General features: G+C 42.1%; 2 protein-coding genes across 3 annotated transcripts in view; one reads left to right on the forward strand and one right to left on the reverse strand.

Annotated features, from left to right (window-relative positions):
* Positions 1-426: 426 nt before the first annotated feature.
* ZYG11B (zyg-11 family member B, cell cycle regulator) overlaps positions 427-27,401 on the forward strand; it is a 48,354-nt gene continuing 21,379 nt past the window's right edge. The window contains exons 1-4 of one of the 2 annotated variants that reach the window (XM_083510089.1): positions 427-523; positions 4,930-5,033; positions 16,307-16,358; positions 26,790-26,955. In XM_083510089.1, the coding sequence (XP_083366215.1) occupies positions 26,943-26,955 (13 nt within the window). In that variant the 5' untranslated portion in view covers positions 427-523; positions 4,930-5,033; positions 16,307-16,358; positions 26,790-26,942. Of the gene's footprint in view, positions 524-4,929; positions 5,034-16,306; positions 16,359-17,864; positions 19,492-26,789; positions 26,956-27,401 lie in introns of those variants that run through there. The other variant, XM_083510088.1, reaches the window with a different exon arrangement.
* Positions 15,130-17,699, reverse strand: COA7 (cytochrome c oxidase assembly factor 7; the record flags this gene model as incomplete). Its single annotated transcript, XM_083510159.1, has 3 exons — positions 15,130-15,902; positions 16,189-16,329; positions 17,549-17,699. The coding sequence occupies 3 exons, from the start codon at positions 17,697-17,699 to the stop codon at positions 15,451-15,453; spliced, it is 744 nt and encodes a 247-aa protein (XP_083366285.1). The 3' UTR covers positions 15,130-15,450.

Here is a 27,401-nt window from a genome sequence, read left to right on the forward strand (position 1 = left end):
CTAGAGATTCCTTTATAGTTGCCAGATTTTCAGCTGGAAATATTGCAGGCTATTCAAATAAGCTACCCACTCATAGGATTCAAACTTATAACCTCAGTTTCAAATCTTGTGAAAGGGCTAAACTCAACTTTTGAGCAGTGCTGGAGGTTTATTTCTGTGTGACTGACACACACACAAAAAAAATCCTTGAAACAACTGCACCAACAACACACTATACATTTCACATCAAACCCTCCAACCATGATTGCGTAAATTGCTTTCTTTAAAAACCAGTGGGTAATGGGGTTTTCACTTTGAAAAAGTCAGCTGGGTCAAATCCTCATATGTGGCCCTTAGATAATAGGTTGCCTTTGTGACATCACAAGTAGCCTTTGTTATGTCGATAGACATCACTAGTTGCTAAGGGTACATCTCAACACCTCCCTTGCTGGCTTTAGTTCTTGACAAGGCTTGGCTTTGGTCAGACACTGTTATGAGAGACCTCCTTCAGCATGGCCTGTTCATCTAATCAAATGAACAGCAGGTAATCTTTCCTCTTTCATTCACTGAAAAAATGGCATTTTAAACCTTAAATATTAAATGACTTAGCAGTCAAAGTACCGAAAATTGCCCCATTTCTGAAGAAAGAAATGGGGATATTTTGTTTCTTCAGCTGATGCATATTAAGGAACAAAAATATCATAATGTCACTAAGATGTGTTTAGGTGAAATATATGCCTCTTTTGCCACTGCTAAATCCAAATTATACCCTTTCAATTAGATTGGGGGGGGGGAAATCTCTAATAGGATGTTCATTATTCTGAAAGTGGCCATAGCATCTGTAAAAATAACAGGTGAATTTTATGAAGCCCCTATTTAAAACATCTATAGATTTTTGTGGGAGAGATAGTAATAGGATGCTATGAAACCTTAATTAAAATTGCTAGTTCCCAAATCCTGGTGATGTCATAAGGCAGAGTGATGTCACAAGGCAGGAGCCTTGTGATGTCACATGGTTGCTAGCTGCAGAAGGACAAACTATAGGTAGTGGGGCAAAGCCCAGTGGTATGAAGGTCCAGAAAAATGGGGGAGGGTAGAATCTGAGGCGAAATGATATTTTGAATATAAATTGAAAGATCATATTTTCCTTTCCATAAGGATGAGTGAAATATTTTTAAACATATCCTACAATTACCATATTTTTCCATGTATAAGACTAGGTTTTTCCCCCTTAAAGATGATGTCCAAAATTTGGGTCCGTCTTATACATGAGGGCCATCTCCCCTCATTTTCTTAAATCAGAGTCCCCCAAAATAGGGGGGCGTCTTATACATGTGGGCGTCTAGAAAACTCTTAGATCCATGATTCTAGTGCAGGGGTCTGCAACCTTTAAGACAAAAAGAGCCACTTGGACCTGTTTCCGAAGAAAAAACAACAACTGGGAGCCGCAAAACCATTGCGACATTTAAAACAAATATATCTCTGGAGCCACGATCTGACAGCGGGCGGGAAGGTGACGTCGGGACGGTGCGTGACTAACACACGCACCGCCCCCATGCGACGTCACAGCCAGTACAGCGCCCGCCACAGTGGGGAGTGTCGGGGCACACAATGCGCCTCCTCCCCTCGCTAGTATCCGCCCCGGAGCCGCGGCAAAGGTGTAAAAGAGCCACATGCGGCTCCGGAGCCGCGGGTTGCAGACCCCTGTTCTAGTGCATCATGGATTTATGCTGCATTTGTCTGAATTACTAAAACACACCCAGCAATATTTCACAGATCATGATAGTGACATACTTACATCACCTCAAGTTCTATACCAAGGATCACTGCCTGAGTTTCTCTGCATACTCCAAAAGCACACCATTATGCATTGTTGAAGACTGTACTCCATCTCCTATATTTGTTTTCTCTGCGATATCACCAGTTAACTTGCCATTTGGGCATTATGATTGTAACAAATCCAACCGCAAAAACTGAGAGAGAGAACATCCTGACTAATTTTGGCCAGCTCCTTCTTACGCAGACAAATCCTCAAATGTTACTATCTTATTTTTAGGCATATTTTGTTCTGCATTCATTTAAATCACGCAAACAAAATAAATCCGATTAGGAATCTTCATTCTCCCACCCCCTTCTTCTTCTCTAAATGTTACAAAGTTGCCTGACATACTAGTGCAATTTTCAGCAAAATTAGCTATTTTCTTCCTACTGTGAAAAGTCAGAATAATTTCAGAATACACAAACTGCACAGACAGGTAATAGGCCCAGGCCAGATGGGAAATGTAGGCCCCATTTCAACCATCTTTACCAAAGGGTCCCCCTTTGCGCCTACCAGAGGGGCTTGGGGTAGGCCTCAAAATCGTAGGCCCAAGCCAATTGCTTTGCCTGGCCCCACCTCTGTTCTGGCCTGTAAACAGGCACGGTGTGCAAGGGTTTCATGTCAAAATTATACATAACAGGCAGATAGCAAATAATACAGGGCTGCTTTGTGCAGCGGGAAAGCAATTTTCTCCTCACGCATGATTTGTCTGCCTTAATCATCGTCATCACTGCCAAGGAGATGGCATTTCCTGCCTCCTTGTTGAAGTAGATTAGCAGTTATTTTTAACACTCATGAAAAATGACTAGAGACCTGCCAAATGTGGGCTGCTTAGTTCAATGCAGTACTGTATAGTGGTGCCTCGCAAGACGAAATTAATTCGTTCCGCAAGTTTTTTCTTCTTGCGAGTTTTTCGTCTTGCGATGCACGGTTTCCCATAGGAATGCATTGAAAATCAATTAATGCGTTCCTAGGGAAACCACCTTCAGACTAGGTCCGGGGACAATCTGTCCCCCGACCTCTTCTGAAGGCTGGGGGGGGGGGGAACAAGGACTTTTTTCCCACTGCCAGCCTTCAGAAGGCTGTTCTGAAGGCTGGCGGTGGGGAAAAAAGCCCTTCTTCCCACCTCCCGCCCCGCAAGCTCCGGGGACAGGAGGGCTTTGCTGCCGACCGCCAGCATTTTAAAAGCCCCTGCTGTCCCGGGGCGATTTTAAAATGCTGGCGGGCGGAAGCGAAGTCTCTGCTGTCCCGGGGAGATTTTAAAATGCTGGGGGGCGGAAGCGAACGCTTCGCTCCCGCCCGCCAGCATTTTAAGATCGCCCGGGGCAGCAGAGACTTCTCGCCCAAAGCAAGGGGAGCTCTCCGAAGGGCTCCCCGTGCTTCAGGTGACAGGCTGCCGCCCCAAGCCTCGCGCACCCGGCGGGACCTCCTGCCGGGCGCACGAGGCTTGCAGACACTCGCCCAAAGCAAGGGGAGCTCTCCGAAGGGCTCCCCGTGCTTCGGGTGACAGGCTGCCGCCCCAAGCCTCGCGCACCCGGCGGGACCTCCTGCCGGGAGCGCGAGGCTTGCTGTCACTCGCCCGAAGCAGGGGAAGCCCTCCCGAGGGCTTCCCGTGCTTCGGGCGACAGGCTGCCGCCCCAAGCCTCGCGCACCCGGCGGGACCTCCTGCCGGGCGCGCGAGGCTTGCAGACACTCGCCCAAAGCAAGGGGAGCTCTCCGAAGGGACCTCCTGCCGGGTGCGCGAGGCTTGCAGACACTCACCCGAAGCAGGGGGAGCCCTCCCGAGGGCTCCCCGTGCTTCGGGCGACAGGCTGCCGCCCCAAGCCTCGCGCACCCGGTGGGACCTCCTGCCGGGCGCGCGAGGCTTGCAGACACTCGCCCAAAGATTTTAAAATGCTGGGGGTCGGGAGCGAACGCTTCGCTCCCGCCCACCAGCATTTTAAGATCGCCCGGGGCAGCGGAGAAGTCTCCGCTGTCCCGGGAAGGCAGGCGGGGGGGGGGGGAGCAAAGACTTTTGCCCCCCGCCGGCCTTCAGAAGAGGTCCAGGACCTCTTCTGAAGGCCGGCTGTGGGCGAAAGTCTTTGCTCCCGACCGCCAGCAATTTAAAACAGGTCCCCGGAGATTTCCCTATGGGCTTTCGTCTTGCGAAGCAAGCCCATAGGGAAATTCGTCTTGCGAAGCGCCTCCAAAACAGAAAACCCTTTCGTCTTGCGGGTTTTCCGTCTTGCGAGGCATTCGTCTTGCGGGGTACCACTGTATATAAAATCCAGTGCTTCTGTTTTGCTGCCTCTATCGGGGGCCACATGTCAGCATTGGGGGTGGAGCCAGAGCTACCCCACACCCCCTCTTAAAAATCAAATCAACTATTCAAAAATCATGTCACACTTTGAAATTAACTATAGTGTCACCATATATTTTATCCAGCCTAGTTGGACACAGATGTCGTTGCCTTAATAATTTAATGGAGTTGTCTATTAAACACATAAAAGCAGTGTACAATTTGAAATAATTGTTTGGGAGGAACCTAAAAAAGATGCTACCTAAAATATATTAAGACATGCAGCACAATGAGGAAAATAGAAGTCCATATCATATAATTAAAATAAGAAAGGGCAATTGGAAATATTTATTTATTAATTATTTTTTTGTACCACTCTTCATCTGAGGATCATAGAGCAATTTACAATATAAAAACACAAAAATATATAACATAGTAATAGACAAAACAGCATCCCCTACAATTTAAAAGGCCATAGATTGTTTAATTAGCCAAAAGCCTGGGGAAAGAGGAATGTTTTTGCCTGGCACCTAAAGATATGTAATGAAAGCACCAGGCTCGCTTCCCTGGAGAGAGCGTTCAACAAACTAGGATATGTTTGGTAACAAATAAAGTTACACTGCTTCTGGAGCAGCCTTGATACTCTATGGCTAGGGTCACCTGGGATAAGTAGCAAATTTCCTCCTCACCCCAAAGGTCTCCTTAAGTGCCCCCCTTTCATTTCCCTTTTTGTATAGGTTGTCATTCACTCCTATGAGGAAAATAGTGCTGTACTTGGGGCTGCTGTAGAGTGGGGATGTTTAGGTGCCAAATTTATCACTGCATTCTCATTTCGTGCTGTTTACTTCTTCAGGATCCTTGGAAGTATGTCCTGTACACATTTTAAAAAGATGGTTTTGAAGTTTGAGAGAAGAATTTTGATCTCCATCTATAACAAAATTTCAGTCCACATACTAGGTAGGCGATCTACTTCTTCCTCTATACATCTTTTTGCTGTTATCAATCTGTAGTTCATTTTATTCACTTGTGTTTGCAAGAGATAAATGCTATTAGTTGGTCCATAAACAAAGGGTTACCTACAACTTCTACTACAATTGCCACTCAGTATTTTCATGTGACTATAGAAACAAGGGAATAGGCTCTTGGCAAGCAAGAGAAGTAATGGCTGTGACGTTAACATATAAGAGTGCTGGAGGTGAAATCGTTAAACAGGTTACCCAATCAGAACCCGGGGGTGGAGTCAAAGGGACTATAAAACCTGCTCTGGGAGGGGTTGAGGAGTTTGTTGGGAGTTGGGTGGTTGGTTGGAGTGGGAGTGAATTGGGCTAGAGTTTGTGGGTAGGTTGAGTTAGTGTAGCGAAATAAGCTGAGTCAGGAATAGTAGGGGCTAGGAAGACAAGTAAATATCTGAGAGGTGGTTTAGTAAGAGCAGGTAGCGGAAGTTATAGGTCTGGATAGGCACCCCATGAATGTAATTGACCGATACCATTGATGAAACCACACGCTTGTTAAACTGCAATAAATAAGCAAAAGTTTATGTTCCAATTTAACCCTGACTGGACTCAGTATTGTACCAGGTAGGGCCTGGGTGGTGGCAGCGAGAAATAAAGTGGTGGCACAGGGATCAATAGACGGTGAAATGTACGGGGACCCTGTGTGACTGCCACAATGGCATCTTGCAGTTTCAACACTTCTGCCCAAGCATCACCACTAGCCTTGGTCCAGGTAGATATAACATTGTCAAACCAACTTTTCTCCTCTCTTCTTCTTCCACTCCTTTTGCTTTGTATACGCTGTCTCTTATATGTAAGCCTGAGGGCAACACGTATGCCTCGTCTTCACGTTTGGCAAGGATGGGGAATGTGTGGCCAGATGTTGTTGGACTACAAATCGCATCATACATAACTATTGGCAATGCTGGTTGGGAAAGGATTTCGGGAAAATGCTTGCTACCAGCACTAGAACGAATTCTTATTTTCATCTGTTATTACTGACATAAATTCAGCCATGTTGATTGTTAATCGTTCATTATTAGCTTAAAATTTAAGTCAGTGATAGGGAACCTGTAGTCCTTCATATGCTTTTGGACTACAACTCCCATACCCCTGCTGGCCGAGGCTGATGGGAGTTGGAGCCCAACAACTGGAATGCTGCAGTTCCCCCCCCCCTTGGTTTAGACCAAAGCATCTCTAGCTTTATGTTATGAGTGCACATTCCACAGTAGAAAGGTCTCGCAGTAGAAAGGTCAAAAGGTTCTGTTATGCTATAACAGCTTTTATCTATTTGTCTGAAGTATACTCAGAATCCATTAATTCTCAGAATCCAGCAGCTCCATGTTGAAATAAACTCTAAAGTGCACTGTTCAATATGGCTAAAAGGTGAGTAAGTTAAAAAATTAAGGTCATGCGGCTTGCCCACACAGAGGGCTACTGTTCGTTGAATGCTAGTTTCAATAGGTCAATTTATCAACAATTTCTATTGAAGAAGGCACAGGGCAGGTCTGCAATTTTTCATTCGGCTTGGATATTCAATTATGGTCCTCAAAGTAATGGGTATCTCAGTTCAGAACCATGGGTATTATCTAGATAAATGCAATGCCGGTACTTTTTCTGAACTGACAAAATTAAGTTCAAAATACATGTACCATCACCAAACAAGATGGACAAAAACAGTACCTACCACCAGAATCCTTCCGTCCCATCATATATGGGAATAAAATAAATGAAAGCATTTATTGCTTACAAATGAATACTCTATTTTAAAAAAATATTATTCTAGTTCTTAAGTCCAGTTAGCCTTGGAAAAAAACACACAAAAAACTAGAGAAATCATGGTTGAGCCAACATGATGTAAGAGTCAAACACAAAAAAGTATGTAGAGCTGATCCAAGCTCTTCATATACTTTTCTTTTCCTCTGCCCCCCACCCAAGGAAAAGAAGACCACTTTGTTCTTCAAATATTTCCCACCATCTCTTACGGTGGCTACCATTTCACACACACATCCATGCCCTGGAATGCTGCTAGGTGCAAGGCATTGTGGAGGATACTGTTGTGAGTTTGGGGTGGAGGGGGTTAGGTTGTATGCCTGAGTCCCTTCTAATTCCTGAATCCAATGAGGATCCAATTGCTGGGATAGCCAGACAAGCTTCTTGATAATGGCCCCCAAAGTATGGGTTGTTAAGGTAACAAAGGAAGTAGTGAGTTAGAAAGACAAAGGCCAGAGTTGAGTGTTAAGGTGCGAGAGCTAGAAGTGAGAAGGCTGCAGACTGAACTGAACCCTGGATGCCTGGAATCCCTGAAGTCTCACACTTCTCAAAGACTGGGGTGGCATGCAGTAATACAAATAGTAGCCATGCCTACCCCTCTTGCTGCTGCCACTTGCAGGGGCATTTTTAAAAATAGCAACCTTAAGGAAAAAAGAAAGCAGGTTTGCCATGACTGCTGGTAATGGTGAATTCCAACCATGGGAACATGAAATGCCTCTTCACTGGATATTGGATACAATCAATACCTTTACATAAACTCTTTCAGGTGTAAAAGTAAAGCAACCTACTTAATTATGTTTCAAGCACTCTCCACCACTCTTTTCATTAGAGGAAAGAAAGGTCCCGTTTCTTTTTTGAAGTCTCAAGGTCTCCTACCAATTTGTCTCTGAGAGCTCCATTCCTTTCAGCTGCAACAGAATCACATTGCGTTCCTGCTTGCCCCTGCCTACCTTATAGTCAGATACAACTCAGGCTTAAATTGGTATTGGCGTGAGGGAGTCAAGTACCGTATGTTCCTCAAGTGTCCACAGCAAACCAATGTTCTCTCAAGGATATGAAATGAAATAAGGGCAACTTCAATTCCAAAAGCACCGGTGGGCTGCCTATTGTCATGAAGGGCTGAAGCCAGCTTTACATGAGGATTCAAAAAAACATGAAAATGAACTCGTTGCTGAATCATTGGCTGCTTGCTTCCTGGTAATACCTTTCTGATGATTGCTGATCTAAGTGGAGGAGGGATGTGGAACCTGTCATGGGCATAGCCAAGGGGGGCAGAGGGCAGCTGCCCCCCCATCAATACAAATCAATAAAAATCTGAGGTCCTTATCCCCCTAACAAAAGCCTGCCCCGCTAACCAAACTCCTGCTGGACAACAATATAAATTGAAACATCCGTATTTCCTGAGCTGGCAAGGATGGTGAATGTTGAGCGTCTAAGTCCAAAGCAAAGGACATAAAATCCCACAAGATAACATAAAAGCCTTCTGGATCCTCCATCAAGATGCTGCTCCCATAATTCCTCACCATTGGCCATACTATCTAGGGCAGATGGAAGTTGGAATCCAGAAACAGCTGACAAGCCACAGGTTCCCCATCCCTGCATTAATATGATCAACCTTATTTACAATCTAGTCAGAGGTCATCTATACCTTCTAATGGGGAACCACTTGTGCAAACAGGTTTAATGTGTACTTCCATTTTCTAAAGAAAAAAACTCCTTCCTGTAGCACCTTAAAGACCAACTAAGTTAGTTCTTGGTATAAGCTTTCGTGTGCATGCACACTTCTTCAGATACACTTTCCATTTTCTAATTATCTAATACAATATCTGGCCTGTACATGTGAAACTCTTTTAGAAAGGGTATACAGTGGTGCCTTGCAAGACGAAATTAATCCGTTCCGCGAGTCTCTTCGTCTTGCGGTTTTTTTGTCTTGCGAAGCACGGCTATTAGCGGCTTAGCGGCTATTAGCGGCTATTAACAGCTTAGCGGCTTAGTAGCTTTAAGAAAAAGGAAACAAACTCGCAAGAACTCGCAAGACGTTTCGTCTTGCAAAGCAAGCCCATAGGGAAATTCGTCTTGCGGAACGACGAAAAAAACGGAAAACTCTCTCGTCTTGCGAGGCATTCGTCTTGCGAGGTACCACTGTATATCCTCTCAATCAGTTACTCAGGTGAGGGAGTGAAGGGCTGGATTCAGACCCCTTTACTTCTTCTCCTCCAAATACATGATTGTTGGAGTTTCATTTTTTTTAAAGGCCTATCACGAGCAACAAAATGGCTCATTGCATGATTCTTTGGATCAGCAGCATAGAAACAAAGATAAATTTCTGATACAGTAATGTCTCAGTAGTAATCCATCAAATATGGGACATATGTGTGTGGAAATCCTCCATAGGAATTGTGCATTGCTCAGCTGTTAGTGCAGGGTGTCTGCCAGATGATATTTCTACTAGTATGTTGCTAACTGCAATAAAGAGACATTTATATATGAGCAGGATTTTACTGACACATCTTTTGAAAGAGAATCTCACAGTGGGGTTCCTAATAAGCTTAAGTTACCATACTTATTGATTACATTTTTATCCTAGTGTAATGTGGATGGATGTTGGTTGTTCATTTTCCCTTATGATAAAAAAAGCATATGCTGTAACAGCCTATCTGCTTGACTACTTGTCAAGGAGACTAAAAATCTGTTAAATGGGGGAAACACAATTAGGACATTAACAGAAATGCATTTCTCTCTCTGTGTGTTTATCATACATATGATAGGAAGCTGCCAGATACAGCCAGACCATGCATCCATCTAGCTCAGTATGGTCTCCCCTGGCAGGCAGCAGTTCTCTCCCAGCCTTCCCTGGAAATGTCAGGAATTGAACATGGGATCTTCTGCAAGCAAAACAGATGCTCTACCACTGAGATATGGACCTCCCCCCATATTGCTAATAGCTTTGTAAACTGTAGTAGCTTTGTATCTTGTTTCATTATTCTTCCTTACATTTCCAGCATTGAATGGTGAATGCTGTTGCTTATCGAAACCAAAATGGCAGCATCCATATACAAGAGGGCTGTATCAGCAGTCTTGGGGGAATCCTGTTTGCAGAAGCACAACAAATATTCAGGAAAATCCCCCCTCCCAACCTATTTCAATGAAACTGAGTTTGCACAATAGGCACAGGACGCTGTCTGCTGGGAGGTGCAAAAAGAAAAAAAGGGAAAAAAGGAGGGGGAATGGAATTATCTTGGAGGAAGGTATGGGTGGGTGGGTGGCACAGTAGACAAGAGCACTCAACACTGCAACATTTTGTTGCAGGTTCTATTTGCACATCTTATATCACATTAGTATATTTAATAAGAATTGTTATAAATACACTATATTCAACATATTGCAATTCTTCTGCCCCCACCCCCATGGGGCTCCTCAGTATCATAACTAGTGCAAACTGGTTCAGTGCATAAGTACCGAGTTTCTGGTACAGATGTCACCTCCATCACAAATGTACTTGGTAGCCTTAGGCAGGCCATTATCACTGAGCTTCAGCCCTGCATCTGTGATGCGAATGTTCATAATAACGCAGTTTTAAAAAAGAAAAGATTACTGCAATAGTAGCCGTGAAGTGCTCCGAGCACTTAGGAAAATGTGCTGTATAAATTCCAAATGAGATTATTTCTGCATTAAATAAAGGGATACAAACAAGATTTCCCATTAAAATTCTACCTGGGAGTAATGGGGCTTACTTCTGAGTTGACACATAAGAGGGTTACACTATTACTTAAATTGCACAGTGGGCCAGAGGGCGGGGGAGTGCATGCCCATACGCATGCGCACACGCTGTTTCCAGTGCACTTCCGGCTTGGAGGAGCACCGGAAATAGCATGTGCACGGGCCTCCTCCGACCTGGATGTGCACCGGAAATAACGCTTGCACATGCGCACAAGCTATTCCTGGTGCTCCTCCGACCCAGAAGTGGGCAGCTGTGCAGCGCCGGTAAGAGCAGGCGGCGGCAGCAGGCCACAGGGGTTGCCGTCAGGCGGATAAATGAGTCCCTGGGGCATTATCCGGCCCGCGGGCCTTAGTTTGGGGACCCCTGGTCTAAAAGGTTGATGATACCCACCTATGTTAGAAGAGTACTTCACAACATCTTCCCTAATGAATGCTTCTAAATTGTTACGCTAATTTTCAACTACTTGTTTTTGAGCAGGTTCTTTCATATTGTGAAGAGTGTTGTTCTCTGCTTCTTTTCATAGCTCAATCCAATAATGTAAACCTCTCAGAAGTCCTAATTGCATTGATTTTGCTGCATTTTATTATGAACGGTCGAAACAACATTACTGTGAGTTCAGCAAGAGTTCAAGAAATGCTATCATCCAACCACTTCAAAGATAAATGAAATATACATATTAAGTATTTCATAGTATGTTTAGACAAATATATAAAAAAAATTATGCCCTCAGCTCATGCCCATGATAATCTATAATTCCTAGTGTCCCCAAAATTATTAAATAATCCTACAGGATTTGAATATTTAATATACACCTTATACAACCTGTTTCTTAAGATTTGATTTTCCAGAGGCAAATCTGAAGAATAATTGCTACTTTATCTCTTCTCTTGACACTAAGACTCTTGGCAAGGGGGATGTTGGCAAGACTGGGTGTCAGTTCTCCTTCACCAGTACAATCTGTATACCCTGTTTGTTGGGTCACAGTTCCCATCATCCCTGAGAATGATGCCTGCTGAGAATGATGGGAGCTGTGGTTCAGCAACATCTGGGGACCCAAAGTTGAACAACGCTGATTACCCTTCAAGCTGGCTCACTTTGCTTCTCCCTTATCACTACTTCTCCTACCTCTCCTCAACTGTTGCCCCATTCCATTGTGTCCCCTTCTCTCATCTTCAGTCTCTTTTGATGTCCTTGCAATCTCTGCTTGCAATTACTCAGCTCTCTCCTGCCCTGAAAAGTTCTTCTAGAAGCCTGATTCTACCTGTGGCCAGCAACTTGTCTCCTCGTTTCTTATTATTTCACATTCCCATATTACAATGGAACACTGTGGGAGTGTAGTGGGAGAAAGGGAAGGGAAGTTTTAATGTGTAAGCAGAAGTCATTCCACAAGTGCCATGACTTCACTGAATTTAACCCACATATCCTAATCCCCACCACCTCTGGTCATCCTTATAACCATTGTAGATTCTGTGGTGAAAGGGAGATGATGCAATGTCAACCGAAACACCAAAACAATTCCACTTGGGGGTACTTGTGCCACTTGGGGAAAAGTATAATAAAGTTCAACAGCTAGCAGATAAAGGATCTTTGCTCCCATCTGTTGTTACTATCTACCAGTTCTCATATTGTCCTTCAGTGTGACAGACCAGTCTTCATGGTTTCCTTGTAAAACACCACAATGGATATAATCAAGGCAAAATTTCAATTCACCGACTTCTCATGTTTGATTGCAAAGAGAGTATTTATTTAAAATGCCAGTGAACTCAATAAATGGTAGTGGTATCCAACTGTGGACATTCGTCTTATTACTTCAAAGTTAATTGACTATTCTCAAATAGATCAGAGCTAAATTGATTCTGCATCCCAGTGGGGACAGTGGATGATCTTTCCTTAACTGGAATCTAAAGAATTTAATTTAGCCACGGTCTCTTAAGAATGGTGTTGAGTTTTGGTGTTTTTTTTAAGAGGCCTTTTGTCAGAAGAGTAACATTGATGAGTATTAATTGCTTACATACCCTACTGGAACTAAATTTAAATATGTGTAAGGGAAATAAATGCATGTTCTTTTCTGTTTATACCCCTGCCTCCATCCACTACTACTTCCGTTGTTTCCCTTGCATCAAAATTTAGGCTGTAAGCTTTGGGGTTGTAAGCTGTCCACTCATGCTCTGAAAAGCACGAGGAGCATTAATGACACTAAATAAAACCAAACCAAAATAAACTCAAAGTATAAAGAATTAAAGTATCTTGTTCTGGAACAGATCATACATTTGAGTCACTATTTATGAAGCAAAAGGCGATGTAGAGACAAAGTCTTCAGAGGGAAGACTCTTTTTTTATTTTTTAAAAAAGAGTTGCTTATTAAACCCAGTTCCACAGTGAAGCACCCTTACAGGATTTCAGTGCAAGCTTTTAGGCATGGAAAAGGAACTGGGTCCCCTCCATTTTATAGAAATTCTATAACTGTAGTAAACAAGGTTTGCTTACTCTAATTTGGGTGAGCATGTCTATTTACTAGTGTTGGAAGTCACTTACATAGTAGCTACAAATGTTTTCCTCTGCTGACCACGTTCTCCATTTGGAAGGAATGCACCTATTAGTTCCACGTCATCTGCATCAAATAATTAGAACTGATGGTTTATGTCACTCCTTTTGTTCTGAACGAAACAGGCAATACTGAAGTCCTGGTAAACAACGAAGAAGTTTCCAAAGCAACATCTGGGTATATACATTGCTTCAAGAAACAGATACAGGTTTTAATCAGGTTGAACAATTGTATTCAAATAGAGTAGACACATCTGCAACTCTTAAATCCCATCAGGAATGGCATAGATTAAAAAACTGAAGTGCTAAGGAATTTGTGTATTTTCTTATTGACTTTGAAAACGTCTCATCCCTCTTTTGATTTGCTTATGAAGAATTTGATACCATTGTTATAAAGATGCATAGGATTCAAGTTGTAGTGTTAATAGCTGAGCTCCTTCCTGATGGTGCTGATAAAATATTCATTTTTAAGATACAGGACACTGAATATTTATATAAGAAATTCAACATTTAACAAGCTCAAGGCAGCAATGAAAGGAAGGTATTCAGCAGAAGTCAAACCTGTGGGATGATGTGGAAATAAGGCACACTAATTGAACTAAGGAATGTTTGAGTAATTATACTATCCACACTCATGATAGAAGACTGCAGGCTATAAGGAAGGCATGTAAGAAATAATGCTGAGAAACCTGGGAGATGTTTTATTTTTTGCTTTTATCAGTTACAACTGTTATTTGGACCCAAACCTAATTATTACAAATTACACTCTCAGTTATTTCAGAATTCAAATCACCACCCTGAAGGGAAATAAAAATGTGTTTCCTATACACAAACATATGAGACTAAAGAGGTTAATGTAATGTGAATTTTAAAACTAGAGTGCCTCCTAGTGACAGAAAAAGGTAGCAGATTATTCTGAAGAAGTTAATTAAACCGTGCACTGATTGATGTCACAAACTGATCCTACACAATCAGTCATGGATTCAGCTATTAAAGAACCCTTCAGAAATAGGAAATAATACAAATTAACTGCTCAAACTCCATAGAAAACAGTTTACAAGCCAAGAGAGCTGAATGGCATTCAGAAACAATTTTGATTCTCATGTTTTCTGAAGTGAACATTCCTAATTGCCCACAGGGAAAAATAACTGTGTTGTGAAACATATAGCCCTACCTCACGCCATCACTGTTAGGGCTGGTAGTAATTCTCATGACCTCACGTAGGCAAGGTGGCAGATGCATTTATGAGCACACAAATCACAAGCTTATTCCTGGAACTGCATGCTTGTGTGTTGCTCAATATTATGTGAACTGGGCCTGAATTTAAAATGAATCATGATCATAAGTGTCCCTTCTTTTGGCAACTTCTATAAGTCCCGTCCCCCCCACCCCCCAGATAATTTATATAAGTAGTCACCCATTTGCAATAGTAAATGGGAGACTGCTTATATAAATTAACTTGCAAAAAAACACAAACCCAGCTGAATATAGTTTAATCTGCTACACTTAGATCACAAAATAAAGATTAGTGCATGGTAAGTATAGGAGTTGCCTAGAAACAGCATGGTTAAAAAAGTAAAGTTTCACATACTTATCCCCATGTAAGCAAGAATTAGGATATTCAATTATATTATCACTCAATACAGTTATTCAAACCATATTCCCCTCAAAGCTTGTGCCGCTGAAATTAATGGAATGCGCTTCTAATTAATGCATTTGGTATTGATGGCTTTAATAGCATATTAGCACATCCCTTTGCCCATCTGCAAAGTATTACATGAATGGAGTTGGCCAGTTGCTTCTTTTTCTGAAGATACAATTTCTGCTTTCTGAAAATGAATAAAGGGGCTTGCTGCAGAAGAGAGTTTATTTAGAAACAACAGATCCCCACTGGACTGTTAACTCAGTGTATGTAATCCTGATGTATTTGAGAATTACATTCTAGAAACAATGGTTTAGTTTACAGCAGTTTTCACGTTATAGTTTTAAATACAACATTGAGCTACCCAAAAAATCACCCAAGTCCTAAAAATATTGGTTTTTATTGTGTTTACAAAACAATAATTTGTACAGGCAAAAAGAGACACCCATTCACACAAATAAGTTTTTTGAATCAAACTCTACACCTTTCCCCCACATCTCCTCCCGCTGGGTGCCTCCCGAAATTGGCTCACGGCAGGTGTTTGGAGAACCCCCAGAACAGCAGGCAGGGGGAGGAGAGGGGTAATCATTCTGTCTGGCAAGCAGCAATGTTGCAATACTGCCATGCTGAATTCCACCCAATGTCTGTGCACTATTGTACAAAGTATGTTTCTTGAGAAAACTATAATTCACTTGACTGGGCTTACTCTCCAAATGTTAAGGATCTTGTAGCTGCCTGCTGTTCTTTGTGCAGGTCTTTTGCTCTATTCTTTAGGGTTTCTGCCTTGGCATCATCCTTCTCAACTCCGTCCCCCAGCTTGTACATTCGGCTAGCATTGGCACATGCCCATATGTGTCCCAAGTCGCACGCTTTCAGAGAGTATTCCAAAGCCTGGTTCATATCCTTTGGTATCCCAGGGGCTCCTTGGAGATATATTGCACTAAGATTGAAACAGCTGGGAGCAAAACCGCCATCACAAGCTTTACTGTAATAATCCCTGGCTAGGAGTGTGTTGGGCTTCTCATCATCATTGCCACGTCCATCATGTGCCAGCAGTCCAGTATTGTGACAAGCATCTATGGATTTCTTCCCACCTTTCTCACAAGACTTCAAAAAACAGTTGTAGGCAGTTTTCAAATCTGCAGGGAGCCCACCTGCAGGGAGAAAATGATTTGTTCTATGCATTGTTCTTTTCACAGAATTATAGAATTGAAAGGGACCACAAGGATCATGTAGTAGTCCAACCCCCTACAATGTAGGAGTCCTTTACAACATCCCTGAAAGTAAGTCCAGTGCTACTCCCATACTGCAGCTAAGAGAACTGAGGCAAAAAAACCATCCACTACACTGCACTACATAAGCTTTTAATAACCTTACTTGGATTGCTTTTCCTTTTACATAGAGATACAATGGGTTGTAGAGGCGGATGTTCTTTCTTACCTTTCCCAGTAACATAGTAGGCTCCAAGTTTGTAGCAGCTCTCACTGTGCAGGTTTTTTTCACAATTCTCCTTTAGTACTTTAGCAGCTCCCTCAAAGTTTTTCTTTACTCCCTCTAGGTACTCAGCAAGACGGTGACAACCTGTGGTTTCACAATGAAGGAAACTTAAGGTATGATCATGCCATCCCCATTTTTGTGCTTCACTTGCAATCTTTGGTTTCTTCCCTGTTTGATTTGGTTTTTATCCATTAGGGCAGGGTGTTGATTGCCTCCAACATCTGCTACCTGGTAATGTAGTGAAAGGTATAAAATGGGCTGACTTCCAAGTCTGAAATGGGATTGACCAATAGGTCCTAATGCTTTTTTTCCATATAAAAGAAAAAGTAAAAAGGGACTGATCCCTACTGACTCAGTTTGGATGATCTAATCTTAAAGCCAAAATGTGAATGAAAACTTTATTCACACATACACCATCACACAGCAAAAAAATCAAACCAGGAAGTCTCTAATTAGCCATGTTTCCTGTCTCTTCTGAATTCTGGAATCATGGGTTACTAGCTTCAGAAAATATGGAGAGAGTTAACCATGCTTCAAAATTAGCTTAAGTTCCTTGCTTGTTCCAATGCTGGTAACCATAATTTCCTGGTTTGGTGGAAACAGGCAACTATGAGAAGTTTGACTGCTTGCTCAGCAAAGGGAGGAGCAAATGGGCTGCGTGCACAGGTAACAAAATTAGAATACAGTACTGATTTACCCAGTAGTTCTTTCCTTTGTTTTATAAGCTCCAGAGAACTTTTACCTAAATCTATCTGAAAGGCCTGTTGATCTCTGCTCAACTTCTTTTAGAGCAAATATGGGGAACCAGATGTTGATGGCTGGAACAGATGGGCATTGTAGTCATCTAGAGGGTAATGGTTTTCTCACCACTGCTTCAGATTAAGGCTTCTTAAATTTGCAGCCGCTGTTTGTTTTGAAAGCTACTCATAATTTCGGTCCTGCAGATACTACGGTAAAGCTTCCACTCAAAAACCCAAGGATGAAATACCCATTTTTTTGGTTAGTCTGCTGCAAGGTTACAAATAAATCAAGGTGGCAGAATAAATGTGGGACCTGCTTTCATTATCTTTATGTAACCTATGCTTATGTGACACACCCAAGAAAACAAACACATTTATTCAAAAGTAAATACCCTGAATTAATTGTGCAGAGCTACGCAAATCTACTCAGAAATAAATCCCGCCGAGTTCAATGGGGCTTACTCCCAGGTAACTGGACAGAGAGGACTGCAGCCTGCATTTGTAGCGCTGGGGAAAACGTCGTAGACCAAACAATGTTGGCCACGCAGCTACCTCCACCTTACCGTCAGGATCTTTCTCCTTATAGCACTGGAAGCTGAACTCCACACCCAGATTGTCTAAGTACTCCTTCACCTCCTCTTCATCCTCGAAGTTGATCAGCCCAGCCATTTCTCTGCAAAAAAAGGGAAGGGGAGGAAGGAAAACGCACAGCATATACTTGCGCTTCTCCCTGCAAGGTGAAAGCGTCCCGGGAAATCTTGCCCTCCTGCACCAGGCGGAAGAAAATCAGCGACGTACACGGCATAGGCAACTTCCGCTCTGCCCTATGGAGGAAGCGAAGGGGTTGCAGAGGTGGGTGGGAAACGCAGCGCAGCTATAAACATAGGCATTCACACGGAAATAGCTGAAACTGCTCGTCCCAGTGACAAGTTGTAGAGGACAGCAGCTGTGTTAGAGTGCAATCTTACACATATTTACCGGGGATTAAATTTCATACTGCTCTCCTCGCTTACTCCCAGGAAAGTAATGCCACATGCATGTTTACATATTAGTGTAAGCTCCACTGAAACATGTAAACATGTATAGGATCGCGCTGTAAAACAGAAATCCCACCCCCCCAACCCCCCCCCCCGCTTGTAGCAAGATGGGTTGTTTTCACGGACTCCAAGCCTACCTGAAAAGCACGAGTAGAATAACAACAGTCTCTAATTTTTGTGTGCAAGGCTCAAATCAAGATGAACACAGTGACAATTCAAAACAGCGGTTGCTAGTACAGTATAACAAAATACCCCACCTTTGGTATGGTGCTTTAAAATATGCGTTGGAAAAGAAATCCCTGGTTTTGATTGAGCCCTTAATGTCGTGATGAATACATCAAACTTGCTGTAAGGCTCCCAAAAAGGAAACCAAAGATGTGCAAAACTTCTTGCATATTTGGATTGGCAGAGCGGGGGACCTTGAATATGCTCATGCAAATATATAAGGAAATTCAGATTGAATGCTAATTTTGATAGCAGCTGCTTTTAAAAGGACTATAACAGAGGCAGTTTCTCACATGGCTGGAGAACTCAGAAGCTTGCTCACAAATTTGTGACATTTTGGTTAATTGAAATAATTATGATAATATGGCTTTTGAATTCCCACCAACACCTTGTATGAATGATGAATCTCAAAATATGTGAGTAGAAGAGGGAGCTGGTTTTTCTCCAATCTAGTGCATTTATTGCCTGGAGGTTGTTTTACTGTACTTCAGTGGTAAAGAATAGGTTTTTTATGGTTTTATTCTCATTCCTGCTATTGATTTTCTTTAAATTCTTTACTAACAGCGATTGCATCTAAACTTTGGTTTTATACTTACTGTTTTGTTGCGTGTGGTGTTTTAAACTCTCCGTGTAAGCCTCTTCCAAAGGGGCCTAGAAATTTTACAACATATATATTTAATGTGTCAGAGATTATATCTGCCTCGAAGCTTCACTATCTAAGTCAGGATCCGTGTCTCGCGGTTACTCTGTAGTAAGGGAAACTACTCTGTACAGGCCTAGGGGCTCTCTCTTCTTTATTTTGAATGATTTGACTGAATGACATCACTTTTATCAGTTATCTGTTCTGGCCCCGGAAACCCAGGGGGGACTGTCCATCACTCAGGCGGGCTGCCAGCCTATACCCACTTATCGGGAAGAGCAAGGGGCACCGAATTCAATGGGAACTCCTGTCTGACAGCGTTGCACGACCAATGCCATCTTTGCTGGGGCATGTTGGAAGGCTTCCCGGGTGCCGGAGCGCGTCTCCTTTAAAGGAGGCGGGAGCTGTGTGGGTGTTTGCTGGTGTTTCTTCTTTCGTTTTTTTCCGCCGGCTCCGCCGAGGCAAATTCACTTCCAGGTCGAGGGTGGCAGCTGGGCTGGGGGGCCCCGGCTCGCTCCTGTCGCTGGTCGGGGCCCGCCCCTGAAGAGCAGCAACAGCAACAGCAGCAAGAGACTGAGGACGGAGGGTCCCCGGCGCAGAAATGGTGAGGGGGCCGGGAGAGCGTGGCTCGGGGGTGGGAAGCGGACAGCGCCGAGTATATACGGAGAGGGACGAGGGGGTCGGAGAAGCAGCCGCTTGGATTTCAGACTGATGGAAAAATCCGGAATACTCTTCCCTCCCCCTACACCGGTATACCTATCTGAGCCGGCACAAATGCGGACCTTGCTTTGGCAAAGGCAGGAATGGCTTACCCGTCAGCCTCCATCTACCCAGACGGGGAGGGGGGGGTTGCGCGCGTTGAAGCCTGCCCAATTTGGTCAACCCCGAGGTGGTTAATGGGTGTTAGCGGGGTGGTTCATCTCTGCCAGCCCTCCTGAATAAGGGGAGCGTGGGGCGGAGGCGGGATGCGAATAAACCTGGTGGGAACTGGAGGGTAGCGCTAGGATCAGGCGATTGGAACGGGAGAATTCCCCGAGGGATGTGCTTGGGAATATGGCATACTCAAGAGAAGGCTGTGCATCTCGACTAGCAGATATCTGCCCCCCATTCCTATGCACCATTTGCTGCTCCGAATTTAGAAACACTATTCCTGCTGTAAACATAACATTGAAAGTTGAGGCTGGGAAGACCCGCTCTTAAGTCACCTTGATGGAGAGTCTGACAGGCTACTGGAAGCAAAGGAACAGATAACCAAGTGATCTTGGCCTAGTAGCCTTGTTGGTTTTTGTAGCTATTGTAGTGCTGTTTTGTTGCCAGGCATCCCTGTGTGGTGAGAAAATAATTGCCAGCCTTCCTGGAAACGGAGATGGGGCGGGCAAAGACTGACTGGGCTGTTTCATGTATTATTACAGTAGCCACATGGAGAATCCTGTGGGACACTGCTGCAGAGTGACAGACTTGCTGCAAAGAAAAAATCAGTTTGGAAAACTGCTCACCACACAGGATAACCCTGTTGAACGGAGGATGTATTGGAGTACTAGGACTGGCTGATTTAACAAGCTCTTATCAGCTTCTAGTAATGTCACACCACTTTTCACACAGCAGCCTCCATGTGCTTACATGTTGTAACTTCATGCCACTGAAGGGGAGGAATCCTGTGGACTCTACTGTGTTAACTGGGTTGCTAGATGCCTAGGAAGACAGGGTCCCTATATGCTGAATAGTTTTGCAGAGGAGGGAATCTTTGACTGTATGGTCAGCTTTGGCACGGTATCTGATGCTACTGCTTTGTGAGAACAATTAACAATAGTAGTTAAACCATAATTTTTATATTGGAAAACAATGTTTATGGAAATGTTTAAAATATATCAGTTATTTTCATGTCACATTTTCATCACATAGCTATATAAAAATGGTCGTAAAAATAGCAGATTTTTCGAGTGCATGTGAAGTGGTCATTGCAGTCTATTGGAATGTTTCAGACCGCCCCGATCTCTGCAGAGCAGTGTGAGATTCCAGGAGTCTTGGCACAGCAGAGACTGTAGTGTCTTTATGAAATATGGTTTATTTACACAAATTTACATCTGAGTCCATCTGGAAAGAGGGTTCCAGGCATCACATCTCAAGAGGGGCTTGCTCCCCACAGCAGCATAGCATTGGATTCAAAGGTAGCCAAAACACCATCTCTCTGTCTCCTCCACACAGCTGGTCTAACCATCAGCCTGCATGGCATCTTGTTCCCCCCTCTTTCCTCAAATCCTTGCTAACCCCCCACCCCAATTTGCAGTTTAATATTGTAGAACTCTGTCATACAATTTTGCTGAACATGCTTATTGCCCCTAGAGTTCAGCACTTTAGGATGAACAATAATGGTCCCTTATTTGTGTGACAACTATGCTAGAAAATATAACCTACCATTTTGTTGTTTTTAAACTGAATGGTTACGCTTTTAAAATACTTTTGAGTGTAAGACGCAACACAGTGTTGGGATGTGGACAGTCATATGAGTCTGAAGCTTTCCATTTGCTCTCCATAGAGAAATTGCTACATAAAGAATGCAATTCCAGTTAGACTAGCAGTGCATTTCTGAAAACACAGTAGTTTTCAGAGCCAGTGTGGTGTAGTGGTTAAGAGCGGTAGTCACGTAGTCTGGGTAACCGGGTTCGCGTCTCCGCTCCTCCACATGCAGCTGCTGGGTGACCTTGGGCCAGTCACACTTCTTTGAAGTCTCTCAGCCCCACTCACCTCACAGAGTGTTTGTTGTGGGGGAGGAAGGGAAAGGAGATTGTTAGCGCTTTGAGACTCCTGAAGGGGAGTGAAAGGTGGGATATCAAATCCAAACTCTTCTTCTTCTTCTTAGTTTGCCTTATTTTCTTTTAAATAATAAGATTCTGAAGCAAATCTGATTTTAAATGAATATAAAGTGGTAGAATGGAACTGCATTTTAAGTTCTCTTGTCTGCCCCCTCTCCACTCACTCCCTGGTCCAGAATGAAGGAGAAACATTAAAAAGCTTTATCACAGCTAGGATTATTGCTTTTCAAGAAGGCTTTAAATAATTCTGATGAATTTGGGAATGCTGTGGTGGTGGCCATAGATCAATTTATAGTTCAGCTACTAAAAATAGTGGCTGGCTGCTGAGATCCCCGCCACCATTGTGTAATTAATCAGAGAGTTGTGGTCCTTGGCATAACATAAGAAAGTAATGATCTATATTTAATAAATAATCTAGAAAGCGTTTTGTCAAAACACATACATTTACTTGGGATATATTATTTAAATAGAATACTTTCTTAAGATGAGTGCCTGGAACTGTTCTGAGAAAATGAAGTTGAATAACATTCTCAAATCTTAGAACAGCCTGATCAAAGAGGGCAAGTTCAATTGGTTGTGCTTCAGGGAATTAACACCTGATCCATGTATTCTGTTAACCCAATCCCCATGAACCAGATTGTTATCAAGGGCTACTGATCCTGCAGCAGTGCAATCTTAATGGATGCCTGTCTTCTTCTAAACCCTTTAAACTTTTATACCATCATCATTGCCATCAATATGTTTGTTACGATGTTGACAGTTATAAACGCATACTTCTTTCATAGTTGACAGTTCCACCAGTCTCCCTTGCTCATGTTTTGCTTAACGTGCAGACCAAATACAGGGCCTGTGCTGAGAATATCCTAATGCTAATAGACCCTTGACTTTTGTTATTCCATGTAAGAAAACACATTCCATAGGGGCCATTAATTTTACTTCCTCTGCCAACCATTCCTTCTCATCATCATCATCATCATTATTATTGTTCTTTTGTTGTCCTACTACAGCTGCTGGCAGAGAATGCCAAATCTAAAAATCAAGGTGAAAATAATTTTGCATTAAAACTTCACATTCCTTCACAAGCCAAAATATGTCTGTGCTGCTGGTATGTTTCTTTGTGCTGGAAGGTTTTGTAGAATGAAATTGTGATTTATATACAAAAATAGCTTGTGGATAGTTCGACTGCTGCTATTAAGAACTCTGGTCTGATTATTTTTATTAGCTAGATATTCCCAGAAGAATAATATATTGACTGCTATAAGTTTGAAGCTTCTGAGACTATTACTTTATAATTATTTAAAGTTTTGAAAACATTAATGTTCATCAGAATCACAAAACACGTGTTTTTCACCAAATGGATATTCTCTGCCTACTTTCAGGTTATCACTGACTGAGAATATCATTTTAGCCAGACAATCATTACTGATCTCATTAGATTTTTCAAGCAGCAATGTGTGATTTGTTGTTGTTTAGTCGTTTAGTCGTGTCTGACTCCTTGTGACCCCGTGGACCAGAGCACTGATTAGTGCTGGTTATTTTCATGAGCAAAGCACACTTGCTATCAGTAGGTGGAACTTTTCCTCTTGATCCATTCAGCTTCTAATCTTTGACCCACCTTGCTGACTCACTGTAGCTTATTTAATCAGTGGGGGGAGAAATTCCTAGTAGTGGTAGCCTACCCCCCCCCCCGAAATGTTATTGCTCTGTGACCTATGGGTGCAATCTTCAGACCACAATCTGTTTTTGTGCAGTCCGTTGGTTGCTCAATTATCACAGCCACAATGCTGATAACTCAAAGTAAGTTCTTATTGCTTTTTCCTCTTCTAGCAATAAGATATTTTTTTATGTTGCACAATTGTAATACATGTTCAAAAACCAAGATTCAGCAGTGTTGTTGTTTTCTGGAGGAATGGTAAAGCTCTGCAGGAGATGTGTGTGGTTGAAATTTAAATTCCCTTGCACATGTAGCTAAGAGAGATTTCATTTTCAAATGAAAGGGAACTGCATATGCTGTGCCTTTATAAGGACTGAATGTATTTTGTTTAACTGCTGGTTTGAGTTTATCAAGACACTTATGTGAGGCAGATGAAACAAAATAACAGAAGATATTAAGCTGAAATAAAAGGGAAGTGCTGTTAAGCCAAGTTGGTGCATTGGGAAGAAATTAGCACTACTATTTTTAAAATTGGCTGGGGGAGTATGTGCTAGCCCACTGAGCCTGCTTTTTGTCTGTGGTGAAGGTGATTCACAGTGTTTGTATTATTCCCTTAAAGCTTTAGCGAAAGCTAAAGTACTGAACATTGCAGGCTTACATATAGGATATGTAGGTGAAATAGTAAATAACCTGGGCAATTCTTTGTATTAAGAAGGCGGCCTGATGTTATAGTCCTTGACTATCTTGGCTTAATTTAATATGATACATGCATCATTAGACCATGGAAATGGGAAAAGAAACAAAGCCAAGGAATCATTGCAGCTATATTTCAAAAGGGAAGTTGAATAACTTTCCTGTGTTCTGTGGCGGAATCTACACACATTTAAAAACCATTCTGAAAATGCTTGCTTTAAAGCATTTTGAAAAAGACATTGAATTTTCCTTAAGGCTCATCATCACCATCTAGAGTCACGTTGTATATTGCACTTAAAACACACTTAAAAAATTTTATTTGCAGCTGTATAGCTGAGTCCTGTGTCTTCCATGTGTTTTCTGACATCTTACTTCAGCAACTTTGTTAAAAGATTTGAAGATCTGGTTTAAGCACTAACATTTGACGGTTTGATATGAAAAACTTATTAGGGCATAGTTTGTTTATGGTTTTCAGTTTTATACATTTCAATAATTTTACAATCATTTTAACATTTTTAAACTCTACTTCCTTTCCCCTCTTTCTGAGGTTCCCTAACTTTATTTTTAATATTTTCTGCATATCCAAATTAACTTAATTTACTCATTTATTCATCTACTTTAAATATATACTCTTATAAAATTGTAGGCTATTACAATAACCCTGCCAATGTTCTTATCTGTTTACAACTTACTGTAATTCCATGATTGTCACCGGTGCATTCAAAATTGTCATTTTATCAATTGGTATTTTAGGTATTCCACTGTCCTTGATATTTTTTGTATTTCATCTAAATTGCCCTGTTTCACTTGTTATAATTCTGTATAAAAACTCACGAATTGATCTCTTGTGTCTTTAGGATTTTCCACAACTCTACCTCCTATATTAATTTTATATAGGATTTCTCTTGCCTTTTTTATTTGCTATGCTGATAATTTCCCTGATTTATTAGCCTTAGGGTATAGGAAGAGAAAGGTGAGCTTGAGCAACTGAATCCTATCTTAAAAGCCATAATCCATGGAATAAAAAAAGAGTTGTAATGCTCTAAACTGCTTGAGCCAGTTTAGTTGAACATATTACTGTACTCCTAGTCATCAAATCAGGATTGTACTTCCAGCAGAAAATTGTAGCATTTAAATATTGACTGTGAGTCCTGGAAGACCTGCTCCCTGCCTTTTCCCACCTGGCCTGGGAGGAGGGCAGGACCTTGACTGACTCCAGCTACAAAAGCTGAAGCTGTTGAAGAGGCCAGAGACCATCGTGACAGGCTCTTAGTTAAATGTGCATTCTGTAGTTGACCTCCTTTGTGATGTTTTATTTTGAAATCTTTAAGATAACGTTTTAGTTTCCTGTTAATTATGTTGCTTTGAATGTGTACTTTATATTTGACTTTCTTGTGTAATATTTTATTATAGATTGTTTTATGTGAAGTTTTAGTGTAGGTTGTAAACTGCTTTGAGATGTTTTCTTAAAAATATAGTCGTATAGCAATGAGACATGGATAATAATACTGATAATATACTACTACTACTACTACTACTACTACTACTACTACTAATTTTGCACTTAAATACAATTGTATGCATTATTCTTCAGAATTTCCTGGCTCTTATGGTGCCAGGGAATATCATTGCCACTTGCATGAGAGCATTATGCATGCATAATTCTTGGTCCCTGCCACTTCTGACCCCTCTATATTTTTCTGCAATAATTGGGGAAGGACAGGGTAAAGATACCTTGTCTTCTCATCCCTCCTAGCCCCAGTGCTACAGAAGAGCTCTATTGAATCTGAACCAAAGGCCTGTCTAGTTCAGCATCCTGTCCTGTTCTCATAGTGGCCAGCCAGAATTCTCTCTCTTTTTGCTATTACTGCAACTAATAATTATGATAAGTGCTTATCATTACTTATCTCATTTATAAATTGCTTCCTATGAAGCATCTCAAAGTTATTTCAAATTACAATAAAAATATGCAAAACAACTACTGTACGTAAAATCCAATACAGATGCTGACAAGGATAAAAATTCCACTTAGAAGTCTTGTTCGAAGAGGAAGGTCTTTAACATGTAGCCTGAGGACAAGAGATGGTGCCTGTCTAATATGTAGGGGAAGTACCAAATGGCAGGTGTTGCCATGCTAAAGACTCAATTTTGACATCATGCGCAATGAACCTCTTTGTAAAATGGTCTCTTCAAGGTGCCCCCTTCTGCAAAATGCAGCGATTAATCAGGTATATAAGGGATGAGACAACTACCTCTGTGAAACCCGCAGGCAGGAAGTAAGTGCAACATCATCCTCTCCACTTGTGAGTCCCAGCAACTGGTATTCAGAGGCAGAGTACTAGAGGTAGGGCATAGCCATTGTGCCTGGTAGCCTTTGCTAACTTTATATCCTCCATGACTTTGTCTTAATTTATTTCCACTCTGACAATAAATGATTCTTAGGGCCGTAACTTGCAATTACTTCATTTCAGCCAATTTGTATTGTCTCAACTTTTTACATGCATGTGTAAAAGACCATTCCTGTCATTGTCACATAAAACACCCTCCGAGTCCAATTTCTGCCTCCCAAAGGATCCTTTTAGTGGTGGCTGGAATTGTTCTCCCCTCACCCAGATCCTTCTGACAGTGATGGGAGCTTGCCCCCCACTGCAAATGTTTTGTGGGGAGTTACTTGTTTTGTGATGGACTGTTGCTTTTCCTAAAAAACAATAAAATATCTGGCATTTTCTTTCTTTGTAACAGGAAGAGGCTTCACCATATTCTCTGCTTGACATCTGCTTAAATTACCTAACTTCCGACCTAGAGAAGTTTTGTACAGAAAGGCATGATGGTTCACTATGTTTGCAAGAGCCTGGAATATTTCCACAAGAAGTGGCTGACCGATTGCTGCGAACGATGGCATTTCACGGTAAACGAATTCATCTGGGTCTAGCAATTATGGCGGTTCTGATAAAATGGAATGTTAGGAAATAGTGATTTGATTTACCTGCATGTTAGGACACATGACATCGTTCTTTGGCGCTGCTTCAGCAGCTGTGGCACAAGTCAGATTTGTGCCATTAGATCTAATTGGGCCCTCTGGGTTAGGCAAGTAAGGCAGAGTCACAAGACTCTGCTACACTTAACTACTGAAAATTCATTTGTGCTGTTGAAAATTCTGGATGCAGAGTTGCACTCATTACATAATTTTTAGGGCTCAGTTAACTTCAGTATCTTTCCCTATCATGTTCCCTCTTTCCTTACATCTTTCTCTGCTGGAAAAAAGCCCTTGCATTGTACAATTGAGACCGCACGTTGATTCAATGGGAGTTGTATGGGCACTGCGAGGTGGATCCTTTATGTCAATCTTATCTT

This window comes from Podarcis liolepis (assembly GCF_965112155.1).
Source record: "Podarcis liolepis genome assembly, chromosome: 6".
NCBI lineage: Eukaryota > Metazoa > Chordata > Lepidosauria > Squamata > Lacertidae > Podarcis > Podarcis liolepis.